The sequence below is a fragment of the Lactuca saligna genome, chromosome 2 (assembly GCF_052625555.1).
Source record: "Lactuca saligna cultivar CGN05327 chromosome 2, ASM5262555v1, whole genome shotgun sequence".
Lineage (NCBI taxonomy): Eukaryota > Viridiplantae > Streptophyta > Magnoliopsida > Asterales > Asteraceae > Lactuca > Lactuca saligna.
This window is the reverse complement of record NC_136418.1, coordinates 154,319,238-154,334,129: the sequence shown is the minus strand read 5'-3', so window position 1 is coordinate 154,334,129 and position 14,892 is coordinate 154,319,238. Positions and strand designations below refer to the sequence as shown.

The window sequence follows — 14,892 nt, the reverse complement described above, 5'->3', positions numbered from 1 at the left end:
TTAAATATGGGTAAAACCCTAAAATTCATGGGCTTCGGGTGTAATAGTTGCCACGTCGTGGCCATCCTCTTGTCACGTCATGGCGAACATTAAAACGTGCAATCCTCAGTTTTCTTAAAAACTGTACCTTTGATTCAATTAAATCTTTAACTAATCTGCTATGGAAAACAGATGTTATATATATATATATATATATATATATATATATATATATATATATATATATATATATATATATATATATATTCAAGTATAATAAATAATAAAAAATTAATTAATATCTACATATAATTATACTGTAAATTTAATTGTTAAACTATACATAGCGGAACAAAAAAGCACCCTGGGATGGTTGATATGTCGTTGTGGTGGTGCGGTTAACATGATACCGTTCAGGGTTGCGGTGTGTTGGTGGTTTAGCCTAGCTATGGAAAAAGTATAACAATCTCACCCCCAACTGTTGTATTTGTGCATAAAAATGTGTACAATAATTATTAAATTAGATTAATTTGTTTATGGATATGGTACCATTTTCTATTTTACTTTTGCGTGATGAAAGAAGTGTGAGTGGAAAATGATATGATGTTCATGTGTAGAACCAAAAATATGATGGATCGTGGTACCTCACCCACCCGGATCTTATGAAATGCAAAGGCCAAAATAAACAAAACTTAAAAGAAAAAAAGTTAGAAGATATCAAGTTGTTTGAGTTGCCACAATAAAAATCATCTTCACCAACAAAATAATAAAAATCTAATAATGTTCTTACCAATCCGCATTAATTAAGCCAACATGATAGAGTAAATCGTTGTTTCATTGAAAAGTGAAAACAAATATCACCCATAACACACAAATGTAACTAAAACAAACGTTTTATTTTTTGGAAGATCTCTATGTATCTACGTCAAAATCCAAAAACATACAAAACAAAAGTATGTACATATAAAAGTTAAACGCAACCCAAAACACTTGATTACTTGGTTAACGTTTAAGGTGTTTTTTTTCATGTAAAAAGAGAGTAAAAGTTAAAACTATGATCTTTGTGATATTATGTTTCCATCAATCATGACTTTGCCTTTTGAAGGGTGCAAAGCAACACAAAAATCACCAAGCTTAAAGCACTTGTAACTGCCAACAACCAGTAATATTTGTCAAGCCTTGCTTCCCTCATATCATCTGAAAACCAGTTACCTTTCCCACCTTCAGAGCTCGAAAAATGCTCCACCAAATACACCAATAATGCACTTAAAAAGCTCCCCACACCAAACACGCTTGTATACAGAGCTATCCCCATCGTCTTCATCCCCTCCGGCACCGCACTGTAAAAAAACTCCTGCATTCCGACCACCGTGAAAATGTCCGATATACCCAACAATATGTACTGCGGTAACAACCAGAATATACTCAGAGTCTCCAATTCCGATTCCGTCGACGTCTGAAGTCTCTTCATTTCGACAGTAGCTGCGAATATCATTGCGATAACGGAAAGGAACATTCCGATGGCGATTCTTTGCATTGTCGTGATTCCGTTCTCGTTACGCAAGATTAATTTAGTCAAGGGGATGAATATGGTGTCATAGAATGGCATAAGAAGGATTATTGATATGGTTATGGCGCTTTGGAGGGTTGCCGGCGGGATCTTGTAGCTATCTCCGACGTTTCTTTTCATCGCCATTCCTTGTTTTATGAAGAAGGTTGCTGGTTGTTGGAAAATGACGGCGAACATTAGCAATGTGGTCCAAATAGGTAGTAGACTGACGACGACTTTCACGATTTTGACCAGATGATTACTGTTGTTTGACCTTTCGTCAACTAAACATACAGTTTCATTTTCTCCTTTTAAACAGAGCGGTTTCTCTTCGAGCCTGAAAGACATAGTTAAGATCTTATAAAAAAAATACTTAATTGTGATGAGATCCTTGAAAACAAAAAATATTCATGTTATTATATATTATTTATATACGTACAAAATCTTAAGAAAACATAGACAACTTATGAGTTTTTAAAAAAAAAAAAAAAATTGGAACCTTTTTAAATATATAAAATTATATATTATGATACTTATTTGAAAAATATATAAATATATTTTTAAGCTTAATTCTGAAAGTTAATTAAAAAAACTCAATAATACTTTTTAAACATTATATAAAAAAAGCTTTTTATTAAAACCGGGTTTCTTTTTATGTCACTAGAAACTTCAAAATAGTTGATGACAAACACGTCCATCTTCTTTTCGAAATTTTGCCCAATCAACGAATAATGACTTGTTAGAAGTGCCTCAAACGTTGTACATTGATCTGTTTTGAGAAGTTTGGCTGCTAGCAATAGAAAGAGTAATGTCGTTGATGCATAAAGTACAACAAAAATCATCAAGAACTTACTCGAGATCAACAAGACCGGGTTTTTTTTCTTCTGTTTTGGAATGGACAAATTTAGACACAGAACATTTAATGGCTTGAACGACCTTCTCCAAAGATCTAACGTCATTGCTCCGGTCATGGCTATACGAGTAAAACCGGCTGCCGCATGAAAACATAACAATGGACACCGCCATGGCCATGGTGGGCATGGCAAACCCTAAGCCCCAACCCACAGTGTCTTGTATATTCGGCATGATCGACACGCCTATAAGACTACCACTGCAGATTCCGAAATACCACCATTTAAAGAACATGCTTTTCTTTTCGGGGCTCTTATCGGTATCAGCTTTCGTCGGAAGCTCGTCTTCTTTATCGATTTGATCGGCGCCGAACGCCTGCAAAGAAGGATTGTACCCACCTTGGCCTAGTGAAATTAGATAAAGTGACCAAAACAGTGACGAAGACGACGAAGATGATGATGAGTTAGATTTGTTTAATGCTGTTGATGTTAACGCCAATAGCCCCTGAAAACGAATGAAAATCAAAAGGGTATGTGAAAAAGTGATTCAATTTGTTTATGAATTTTTAATTTTAGGTGCATGGTCCATCATATCTGTACCACGAGATAGAGGAAAGAAGACGCTAATATGGTGGAGTATCGGTTCCAATAAGAATCCACCAGCGGCGCCACCAATAATGGCAACATCGATGTAAAACCACACCAGCTGTTGACGGTTCTCGCGGCGGAGGAGCTGCTCATATTCATCACGTCGATCAGATAAATTACAAGATTTGACGCCACGCCTTTGAACACAAACCGCTCCACCCCAGCAATCACTATGTATACACACACATACAAACCCATACATCAGAATTCAGAACCAATACGGATTGAATTGAATATAGATGGTGATAGAAATTGGATCATGTAAATATATATATATATATATACCTATGAGCAGAACACATGGTTTGTTGAGTGACTGGAAACTTTTCTCTCCGGCCATTTGCGGTTGTTTGTGGTGGAAACGTTGAACAGAAAATAGGAGATGATTAGAATGGAGAAACAAAGAAGGCACGATTTCTTGAAACTTAACGTTGTTGGAGAGACAATAGTTGGTATTAATGGGACACGACACCAATCACCTAGAAAAATAAAGAGAGAATGAAATTGATAAGTTGGATGTGTCGTCACAATGGTGATACGACAGTAGCAAATTAAGTAGTCCTTGTTGAATCAGAAACCATTAAGGTGTCGAGTTCCTTCGAAAGAATTTGTAAGATGTTTTTCAGATTTGGCAAACATGTCCACATGGAGATTCACCCTTATTGCCACTTAGATTTACCATTTACAACCAATTTTAAACAAACAAACTCACGACACTTTAATTTGGTGTTAAAATCAATAGATAAATATAATAATCCATTTGTTTATTATATAGTATAGACTTATAAATGTTGTGAAAAACGCTCGATATTAGTTAGTCGGTGGACTGGAATTAAGGGATAAATCGGCTAGGTCGAGATTAATCGGGGACCCTAAATTGCTAATGCGTAGAATTTTAAAAAATTAAATATAACTAATATTATAACAAAGTTCGTAAATATCATTAATTTAATAAACAAAATAAGTTAATATAATTAATACAACACTAATCAGTACTCAAATAGTTTCTATTGAGATGATACTTTTTTTAAAGTGTTAAAATTTTATTGTTTGCTACTTGTTTTACTCATTTTATATGTAGGGATTAATAATTAGGCGTCTTCCAGTCGTTTGGGTAGCGTTTAAGGACTAATCGGAGATTAATCAGGACCTAGTCGAGATTTTTACAACATTACTATTGACTATAAGTTAATAAATTATGGTTAGACATATACGTTTGGTAGGCTAAATTAAGTTTGAAACAAATCTTGTTAATATGCAAATATAGAAAAGGTTGTTATAGATGCAATCATATAATGACGTTTCCTTTTCTACAACGAAATACAAATGCTATTTATGAAAAGATATATATAGCTCATAGTTGAACCGGATGTTATAATGATTCTTCTAACCGTTGGTATTTATTATGTTAAATTTTGATAGAAAGCGTGACTCCTTTTAAAACAAATAAACGTGATATGGCTCAATTTGCCTTGCTAAAAATAAATATATTATTTTAAAGGTTATAGTAAGTACCGTGTTTCATGCGTAAATGTACAAACTAAGAATATCATGTCCTGTACACGTTTTCCATCTATTTTTGAATATCCAAATATTAAATTAGATATGATGTGTTTAAGGTAATACAGTAATACTAAAGTGCACTCGTTCTCGTATGTTTTAGGAAACAGGGAACCGGACTGGAATTAGAGGGTGGTAAAGTGCAATATTATTCAGTTGGTAAGAATGCATGGGATTGTTGGAAGTTTTTGGCACATAAAAGCTGGCGTTACATAAAATCAGAAGCATGCAAGTCCCACGTGAGAGATGGAATGGTTGCTCGTATCTCCACGCATCTACACAAGCCCATCGCGTGCCCACTACTCATTTGTTTAGGGGATAATGACTTGAAAGGGTAACGAGCTTTCAATTTTTGTCACATTTAGTCACTAAACTTTTTTTCGTTATGTATTCGCCATTGAACTATTGAAACTGTTCACATTTTACCCTTATGACCGGCTGTTGCCGGTCATAAGGGTAAAATGTGAACAGTTTCAATAGTTCAATGGCAAATAGATAACGAAAAAAAGTTTAGTGACTAAATATGAACGAAATCGAAAGTTCGTTTCCCTCTAAAAAGTTCAATGACTAAATGTGAACAAACTTCCTCTTGTATTATGTTTTAGCAAATTATTTATTTTTGTTAAATTATAGCAACATTTGTTGATGAAGAAATCTATGAAATAAAAAAAAAACAAAACAAAACCCTGAAAATATATTTTAAAAAAAAAAACAAAAAACCAAAACCGAAATAAAAAACCAATGGTTTGACATTTTCCAAAATAAAAAATCAAAATTTCCAATCTGATTTTGGTTTTACAAAAAAATGGATCATTCTTACTGATGCGAATTATGACCATTGGTTTGGCATGCGAAATTTGTGACATCCCATGAATATATAGTTACAACATCGTCTGAATTCGTAATTCATAGTAAGGGGTTAGAGTATCATCGCATTAATACGTAGTTACAATATCGCCTGAAATTGTAATTCATCACCTACAAGTTATGGGCCTGCTGGTGTTTCCACTGGGCTGTCTAGAATAGTCTGTGGTCGCCATCTATACTCTGGTAGATGACTACATCGCCACAGTGCTGGTTAAGGTTATGGTATCTCCTTTCATCCTACATCACATATTCATCATCATATATTTACCTAATTATCATCACCTTTCTATCATCACCTATCTCTCATCATTTTATTTCATCACATTGCTGGTTAAGGTTATGCTTCATAACTTCGAACCCCAAGGTTTACTCTACTAAAGTTTCATATTCTCATCTCTCTGGACCTAGAAGGGTCCAGATCTATCACACCAAAAATCTCAAGATAGCTCTTCCTCTCACTCTACACACTCAAGCTCGCTAGGGTTCTCACTTATAGGAAAAGTAGTCGCAATTGAAGGTCATAAGTTCCTTTAAATATGGCTCAGGCCCAAAGATTTAGGGTTTCTGCCAACAGCGCGGACTCGTCGAATCGCCTCACCGACTCGTCGAGTCCATTCATTAATCCAAGTCATCAGTCGCGACCTTACTCGACGAGTTGAGGCGTCAACTCGTTGAGTCTCTCTTCCTAACTCAAAAGAAAAATACTTAAATTATGATACCTGGAAATCCGGATGTTTCATTTTGTTTTTTTTATTTCATAGATTTCTTCATCAACAAATGTTGCTACAATTAAACAAAAATAAATAATTTTCCTAAAACATAATACAACAGGAAGTGTGTTCACATTTAGTCATTGAACTTTTTAGAGGGAAACAAACTTTCGATTTTGTTCACATTTAGTCACTAAACTTTTTTTCGTTATCAATTTGCCACTAAACTATTGAAACTGTTCACATTTTACCCTTATGACCGGTAATAGCCGGTCATAAGGGTAAAATGTGAACAGTTTCAATAGTTCAATGGCAAATAGATAACGAAAAAAAGTTTAGTGACTAAATGTGACAAAAGTTGAAAGTTCGTTACCCTTTCAAGTCATTATCCCTCTATATAAATACAAGTGAATAAATGTTTTCGTGTCTCTTGCCAACGTCAACACCATGTATGATTTAATATTAATTTATGTGGTAAAAATAAATTCCAATGATATAAATGAAACTACAAAATGTTAATTGGTTCATTTAGTACAATTAAAATTAAAATAAACTCAAGCAAATTGAGTATTATCGGTTGTTTTTCATAACAACCAAATATTTACATTAAATTAAAAATAAACCCACAAGCAAAATGAATATTATTTGTTGTTTTGCATAACAACCAAATATTACATATAGAAAATAGACTCATAAGTTAGTTTTTAGTATTTAACAAGTTTGTTTATACATGTAATTTAATGTAAAAAATAATTTATCAAAAACTTTTTATTCAAGTCAACAAGTAAAAAAAATATCAAAAACTTTTTATATAAGTCAATTAATGTTTTTAATATTCTCAAAACACCTATTAACAACATAAAAACAATCACAGGGATAAGACATGGTAACTTACATGCATTAATAAATTAAGAAATAAAAAAGATAGGAATTATATTGAGGGTAGAATCATAAAGAAATATGTATAGAAGATTTAAAAAAAACCAATGAAATGTAAAGGAAAAGTGATTGTGAAGCTTTGGCACCAAATTCTTCCAAGCAAAGGCCCTACATATTGTGTCTATTCGTAAAAAAGATGTTGATCATTCTCCTGAACATAATAGGATTAGGCCCAAGAAGAAAAAAAATTGGTTCTTATAGCACGAAATTAGACATGAATATCCCACCTAAAGAGTCGTATGTTCAGAAACATGTAAAAAATGAGGTGAATGATTACTCCATGTGTCTAGTTCCTTTTGAGCCATCTCAACTTACTGAATGCAGTATTTCACATAAAGAATGTGTTGTTAACGATTCATATGTACCTATATCAAAAGAAGTTCATGTTATGCAAGATCGTAGAGTTGATTTAAGCTTCCCTTATCAAAGAGAGAAACCAGATGATTTTGATCCTTTTAGTGACAATGGATATGAAAATATGGGTGAGTATGAAGGAGAGGTTACAGAAGATGAAAAACATGGTCAACAGGAAGAGGAGGAAACAGATGAGGATGACAATGACTACACTATAGACCTAAAAGCACTTGTAGATGACTAATGTAGATATAAGGGAATCTAATAGTGTTGTAGATGAGGGTGAATAGTTTGGATAAGCACCAGAGACACAAGTATATTTAAACCAACATGAGGATGAATTAGAGGTTACTAATAATGATAAGTTTGAAAGTGCAGGTTATAAAGAAAACTCCAGGAATAGGATGTTGAGAAAGTTGAACAAGAAAGTGCCTTGTTCATCTGGGGTCGTTCATGATAGACCATTATATGTGGGCCAATCATTTAAAACAAAGAAAGATGTGCAAGGTCCAATAAAGTTGATGTCAATCCACACAAAAAGGGCCCTGCACATGGCAAAGAAATGAGAAATTGAGAGTAAGAGTAAAGTGTAGGGGGTGGTTATAGATTCTAATGGTGTGCCCTCTATAGTTAGTAAAGTCACATCCAAGGGTAAAACAATAGTTAATAAAAAAGATTTGTGTCCTTTTGCAATTCGGATTTCTAGTTCTACTGAAGAGGAGCCGTGGTTAGTGAAAACTATCATTGATGAGCATTTATGCTTACAAACAATAAATGTGAAGGCATGTACATTGATGTTCTTGGCTACCACTATTCTCCAAAAGGTGAATTCCAATCCTAGAATCCTAGTTCCATCCCTACACGAGGAACTTCATATGGATTTGGGGTTAAGATTGTCTGAAATGAAGGTGTTCATATCTATATTGCAAAGGATTAGTTATATGGTGACTTTGAAAGGCAATCTCGTTTTTTGATAGATTACTATTTGGAGTTACAAACCAACAACCCAGGTACAATAGTTAAGTTAGAAGTGTGCAGTGAACCAACTCATGATGTTTAAACTTGAATATTCAAGAGAATATATATATATATATATATATATATATATATATATATATATATATATATATATATATATCTTGGAGCACTTAAGTTGGGGTTCAACGATGGACAAAAGGAATTAATAGGATTGGATGGGTGTTTCTTGAAAGGACCATACCATAGACAAATCCTAACATATGTGGGTATTGATCCCAATAATTGAATCTACCCAATAGTTTATTCTATTGTGGAAGCTGAGTCAACAAGTTCATGGACATGGTTCTTGGAGTGCCTTGGTGATGATTTGGATTTGGAATCATGTAACTTCACTTTTGTATCTAACAAACAAAAGGTATGAAATAATTTTATTGTTGGTTATGGTTGATTGGTTTGTAATAACTCGAATATAATTTAATATGCAGGGATTAATACATGCCATATCAAAAGTGTTTCCAAATGCAAAACATAGATGGTGTTTGAGACGTATATATGACAACATGAAGCTGCAATTGAGGGTTGAAGAAGCAAAAGATCACTTGTGTATATGTGCTACAAGTACAACCCTTAGCCATTTTAAAAGGGAAGTGGAAGATTTGAAGGTTTTCAATAACAAGGCATATGAATGGCTATGTAAAATTCCGGCAGTTCATTGGGCTAGGTCTCATTTATCTGTTAAGTTATTATAAACATTGTCTCATAGCTAGTCAACATTGATTGTCATAGTTTAATTATTATTTATATGTTATAGGTAGAACACACTCAATTATTTGTTAAATAATATGTGTGAAGTTTTTAACTCTAAGCTAGATCATGGTAAGGACAAACTTGTCATTAACTATTTAGAGTACATTAAGGTGTATTTGATGAAGATACATTTCATTGTCAAAAAAGAAATTGATAAATGCATAGGTACATTAAACCCTATTGCAAAAAGTATTCTATAAACAATAAGAAAAGAATCCATCCAATATAAGGCACTATTTTGTGGTTCTAGAAAGTGTAACATCACAATATTTAGGTATGACTTTAAAAGCTTATATATGTATTTCAGGGTAGCTAGACGAGTTAGAAGACTCCAACTCGTCGTTTAGAGTTTTAATGACCGCGCATCTTTTAGGTTCTACTCGACGAGTTGGAAGGCTCCAACTCGACGAGTTGAAGGCTGAACATGAAAACCCTAATTTTCAGGGTTTTACACCCTATTTATAAAGCTTACGACCCATTGTTATCCTCCTTCATCGACCCCTCAATCTAGAGAAAACCCTAATCGTGCCTCTTACCCCATTTTGAGTGTGTGTGTGAGCTTAAAGAGTGTTCTTTGGTGCTTTTCTTGAAGGAGTGTGAAGTTGGTGGTGCAAAGTTAAAGGGAGAAGCTTTAGATACAAGATTTTCAGTGTTGTTGCAACCATTTAGAGGTATAAATTCATTATCTTGATCATCCCTTTGATAGATCTCTTCTTTTGAAAGTTTATGGCCATTATTAGCTTATTTTGGGACCATTCTTGGATTTGAGCATCTTATGAAGCCATGGTTTCAGATCTAGACATCACATGGCATCCATGGGCTTAAAGTTGCCAACTTTATCAAGTCTTGGCCCTCCTTCATGCCCTAAGTCCCTTAATAAGCCTTATTTGAGTGTTTAGCCCTCTTGATGCCTTGCATGGACATAAAGCTAGCAACTTTACGTGGTATTTCAGTCCTAAAGGACCAAATCTAAAGTTTGGGACTTTGGTTTTGCTTGGAAGTGTCTGAATGCATTAAGGTTAGGAAAATTCGACGAGTTGACCTGCCAATTCGACGAGTTGGTTCTCGTTTTCCCACCTTTTGCATATTGAGCGAACTCAGCGAGTTGATGAGATAACTCGGTGAGTTGGCTAGGGTTTTTCCTAGTTTTCTAAACATCGAAGGAACTCAACGAGTTGCTAGATGCACTCGACAAGTTGGGTCTACATGGACTGTTGACCTTGACTGTTGACTTTGACCATGGTTAACCAAGTTTGATTTTAAGGGTATTTTGGCAATTCAGGATTTTAATGAAGTGAGTCACATGGTGGTTATAGGCAAGAGAGATCGGAGCTGAGAGTTGGGATTTGATCTTCTTGATTCAACACTACTTGTGAGGTGAGTTTTCCTCACTATACTCATGGGTCGAAGGCACCAAGGTCGGCCCTTTTGATTGATATCCTACTTTGTTACCGTTGTGATCTATTAGATCGGTATCCTAGTAGTTAGGATGTTTCTATGTTGTTATGATCTGTTAGGTCGGTATCCTGGTAAATAGGATGTTGCTATGCTTAGTGATATGTAGATCGCTTTGACTGTCTGTAGACTATTATGTGATTATCTGATATATGTGCATATGTTTTATTGGTGGTTGAGGCTTTTCTTCTTTGTGCATGAGCCAACAGACTAGGGCATTCCAACCCAATGGTTGTGGGCCGAGAGTATTCCATCATGAGGATGATAGTATGTGGGCATTCCAACCTGATGGTTGTGGCCTAGGGTATACCATCCCGAGGATGATTGGACCCATAGTATGTTGGCATTTCAACCCGATGGTTGAGGTCCTGAGGCATTCCAACCCTATGGTTGATTGGGCCCATACTATGTTGTTATTATATGTATGTTATTGTTGTGCGGGTATTTTGGGGAAACCCACTAAGCTTCATGCTTACAGTTATGGATTTTGTTTCAAGTACTTCAGATGATCGCGGCAAGGTGAAGACTTGATCGTGCACCTCTTCGTTTTTTCATGTTGTTATTATTGGGAAAACTCTGATATTGGATTATTTTGAAAACAATTTGTAAACATTGGATGGTTTTGAAATGTTTGAATAGTTTAGATTTTACATGAATTTTACGGATGTTACAGAAAGTATCAGGTGAGTGGTATGATATTTGATTAATATGTGGTGAACTTGAAAGAGAGGACATCTAGCTATAGGTGCTGGGAGATAATAGGGATAGTCTGCAAGCGTGTAGTTTCTGCAATTTGGAACATATTCAAAATGGTGAAGAAGCACAAGACCCTAAACATTGGGTGCATCCTTTGTAAGGTCCAAAAAACCATTCTAAAATTTTTCATTTTTAAAAAAGGTAAATAACGTAAGGTCATAGTTTATGATTTGATGAGTCAAACATCATTCACACGCTCTCCACCAGCGCCAACGCCAGTGCCAGTGTCTACATGGTATCAGTGACAACGTGACATTTTGTGTAATAATCGGATACCTTTTGTATATTATTTAGTTATACACTATGTAATTATAGATTATAGAATAGATATCTAATCCATAATCTTAGTGATTAGGATCAGACTAAACGTAGATTAGATTACATCCCTCAAATAAAGGAATTTCCATTTATTGTATAAGTATATAGTCTTGCATTAGGGTTAAACCATGATATGTGGCGTAACCATCTTTGTGACTACTTTGTGCACCCGTTCTCTTTGTGAGAACATTTTTCTTAGTGAAAAACCATCTTTGGTATGATCTTTGTTCTTTTGTTCTTCTTTTCTTTTATATTATCTTTTATTTGTGTTTATACTTATTTGTATCTGATCAAGCGATCCTTCAACTAGTATCAGAGCAGGTTCTTCGATACATTCAAGTTGTCATGTCTTCCTCACATTATCCTAAATCCTTCACCGCTTCCAAAATTCCACCATTTGATGAAGATGATTTTTGTATGTGGAAATCAAAGGTAATGGAATTTATCAAAATCATGGACTATGACATGCTTGATGTCATTAATAAGGGTCCTACAGCTTCCATGCATCATCCTTCAAGTGATGATGCACCCTCCAGTGGTCTAAAGCTAAAATCTATTTATGGATAAATCAAGGAAGAGAAAAGATTCTTTAATCTAGAAGTAAAGGAAATGATTTCTATTGGGTACTCTCTTCCCTATCATGTTTATCGATTAGTTCAATACTGCACATTTTCTCAAGAGATGACGATTACATTAACAACAACCTTCGATAAACAAGGGCTTTATGATGATGAGTTTCATAAAGGTAAGTGCCTTATGGCTCAAATTGATGATCTTCACTTTGAAGAGTCCAGCAACAACAATAGCACATTTGATGCTAATATTTATCGAGAAGCAAAGTATTCAATGTCTTAGGACCGGGACTCGTCTTCAATGTATCAGGTAAAGAATTACGTTAATTATTAATCTAATGAAATGGTTGACATGTTCGGTTATCTACATTTCAATCTCTCTAAATCTAATCAAGAAAAATTATCTCTCAAATATGAGTTAATATCCTTAAAAGAAAAGCTTTTTGCCACTGAGAACTCTCTTTCTCTTTTGATTAAAGAGAATTCTTATCTCTCGTTGACTAACAAATTTATCCTTTGTGAAAAAGAAAAATCTGATGAGCGTGCCAATAACATTTAACTTATCATAAATAACGGGGCACATTCTCATTTTAATGTTACTAAGATTATCAACTTTCAAATTCATGATCAGTGTGAGAAAATTCCTTATGGTGATATTGATGATGTTGTCTCTTTATTTAAAAAGATCAAATTTGAACAATCTTTTTACAATGTTGATGATTTTGGAAAGCACTTTAAAATCATATTTGTAAGTTCCTATTACATAAATCAAACCTTAATTGATAAACATTGCATCACTTACTCAAATGGTAATACTAAATGTATGTCTCATTTATCTGCCCGTGATCCTTCTCAACAATCTCCTCTTCGTGAATATATGTTGCCTTTAACTAAAATTTTGCTACAATTTCCCATATCTAACCGTGAAGTTTACTCTGTAAATGAAATTCTTAGCAAGTTCCCTGATTGTTCCATTTGTAACATTAACATTCAACTGTCGTTCAAAATCTTCTCTCCCTGATGTCTCTTCCAACTCCTCTGAGTGCAGTGACTATGTAACCATCAATAATTTACCTTGGCCCAAAACTAAAGAAAGAGCTTTCAGTTTAAATGAATAAAATTCCTCCAACTAAAGAATGCATTAAAAAGGAAAACTCTTTAAACTGTCTCCCTGATAATTGTTATGATATTTTGTCTAAGTAACCCATTGCAAAATGGGTCAGCGTGTACTAACTATATATCTTAGCACTTCAAGGTAATGAGCATATTTGGTATTTAGACAATGACTATTCAAGGCACATGACCGACTTCAAGTATCTTCTAGATGATTTTTTTAGAAAAGATGGACCTACCATTACATATAGAGACAATGGGAAAAGAGCTACAAAAGGCTTTGGCACCATGAAGTGCAAATCTATTGTGTTCAAGAATGTGTCATACGTCAAAGGCCTCCAACACAACCTCATTTTAATTAGCCAACTATAAAACACTGTAATAACCCGATATTTTTCAGGTCAATGTAACAATCTAAAGTCAAGTATTGTAACCTGTTTTTGAAATAATAAGAATAGTGTCAAAAATAAAAATGTTCAAAAATCTCAATTGGGTTATAAAAAGTAATAGATATCGTAACAAGGTTTTTAGAAATATGAAGAACACTAAAATCCGAGTTATAACGAAGAAGTTATGATCAATCGAAGATCCGCAACAAAATCAGTAAAACACTGTTAAACATAAAACGTGAAATTTCAATAAGATACTCTTAAGCCTTAGGTATCTAAATGAAAGTCGTAGATATCATTAAACCATAAACGTATATAAAAAGAATGTTCAAATCTGACTTTGTATGAGGAAGTTATGATTTTTCTAAGTTTTGGATATAGCAGTAGACAACTAAAAACTCGAAAAAGAGATCCAGCGACTTTTAGTCAACACAATCTAAACGAGAATCGAAGATCTCAACCATAGTAGTACAATGGTAAAAAGACAGGCGAAAACGGATGTCGGGTAAAGAAGTTATGACTTTTAACGGACTTTTCCAGTCCCGACCTGTTAAAAATATAATATTAAAAAGAAAAGTTAAAATTAGCTGACGGGATCTAAACGAAAGTTGTAGAGCATAAAATCATCTACACATGGATATAAACAATGTCAAAATCGGAACTCGTATGCGAGAGATATGAATTTCCGAAGTTCGGGAAACAAATTCCCACCCTGTTAGAAGAATCACAACGTGAGCCTGAAGCTCATAACCTGAGCCAGTAATGGATAGGTTCCAAGTTTTCAGAAGTCGAGCCAGCAAATGGATAGTATCGAACTCACAACGTGAGCCAATCCATGCTCACGATGTGAGCTCCAAAATTTCTCCCCATATATAGAAATTGAGGCCTTCCGACTTTGGTTGCTGAAATCCATCCTCTATCCTACTTCTACACATTGTAAAGCCCCTCTAAACCACCTCGAAGCCCCGATAACACCTCTAGCACCCAACGCAAGTCCCGACGCCCCTAATCTCCAGAGAAACTAACTCCTCTCCAGGTCGAAGTGTT

General features: G+C 34.5%; 1 protein-coding gene and 1 long non-coding RNA gene across 3 annotated transcripts; both read right to left on the bottom strand.

The window, feature by feature from the left end:
- Window positions 1-856: 856 nt before the first annotated feature.
- LOC145032215 (Major facilitator superfamily protein) lies at window positions 857-3,746 on the bottom strand. 2 transcript variants are annotated; one of them, XM_078980959.1, is made up of 5 exons: window positions 3,606-3,746; window positions 3,313-3,506; window positions 2,980-3,197; window positions 2,382-2,884; window positions 857-1,865 (listed from the first exon to the last, which is right to left on the bottom strand). In XM_078980959.1, the coding sequence occupies exons 2-5, from the start codon at window positions 3,365-3,367 to the stop codon at window positions 1,064-1,066; spliced, it is 1,578 nt and encodes a 525-aa protein (XP_078837085.1). In that variant the 5' UTR covers window positions 3,368-3,506; window positions 3,606-3,746; the 3' UTR covers window positions 857-1,063. The 2 variants fall into 2 exon arrangements, with proteins under 2 accessions (XP_078837085.1, XP_078837084.1); XM_078980958.1 differs by having other exon boundaries at window positions 3,313-3,707.
- Window positions 3,747-5,349: 1,603 nt separating this feature from the next.
- Window positions 5,350-6,407, bottom strand: LOC145029234 (uncharacterized). Its single transcript, XR_013676425.1, has 2 exons — window positions 5,570-6,407; window positions 5,350-5,480 (listed from the first exon to the last, which is right to left on the bottom strand). It is a non-coding gene; the product is annotated as an uncharacterized LOC145029234 (long non-coding RNA).
- Window positions 6,408-14,892: the final 8,485 nt, after the last annotated feature.

Bases quoted from the DNA above. Each gene is read 5' to 3' on its own strand.
- LOC145032215 (XM_078980959.1), bottom strand. From the start codon at position 3,367: ATGGCCGGAGAGAAAAGTTTCCAGTCACTCAACAAACCATGTGTTCTG. The intron at 3,198-3,312 runs GTATATATATAT...GTGTATACATAG, and splicing joins ACCATGTGTTCTGCTCATAG to TGATTGCTGGGGTGGAGCGG. The intron at 1,866-2,381 runs GTAAGTTCTTGA...TATGTCTTTCAG, and splicing joins CCCGGTCTTGTTGATCTCGA to GCTCGAAGAGAAACCGCTCT.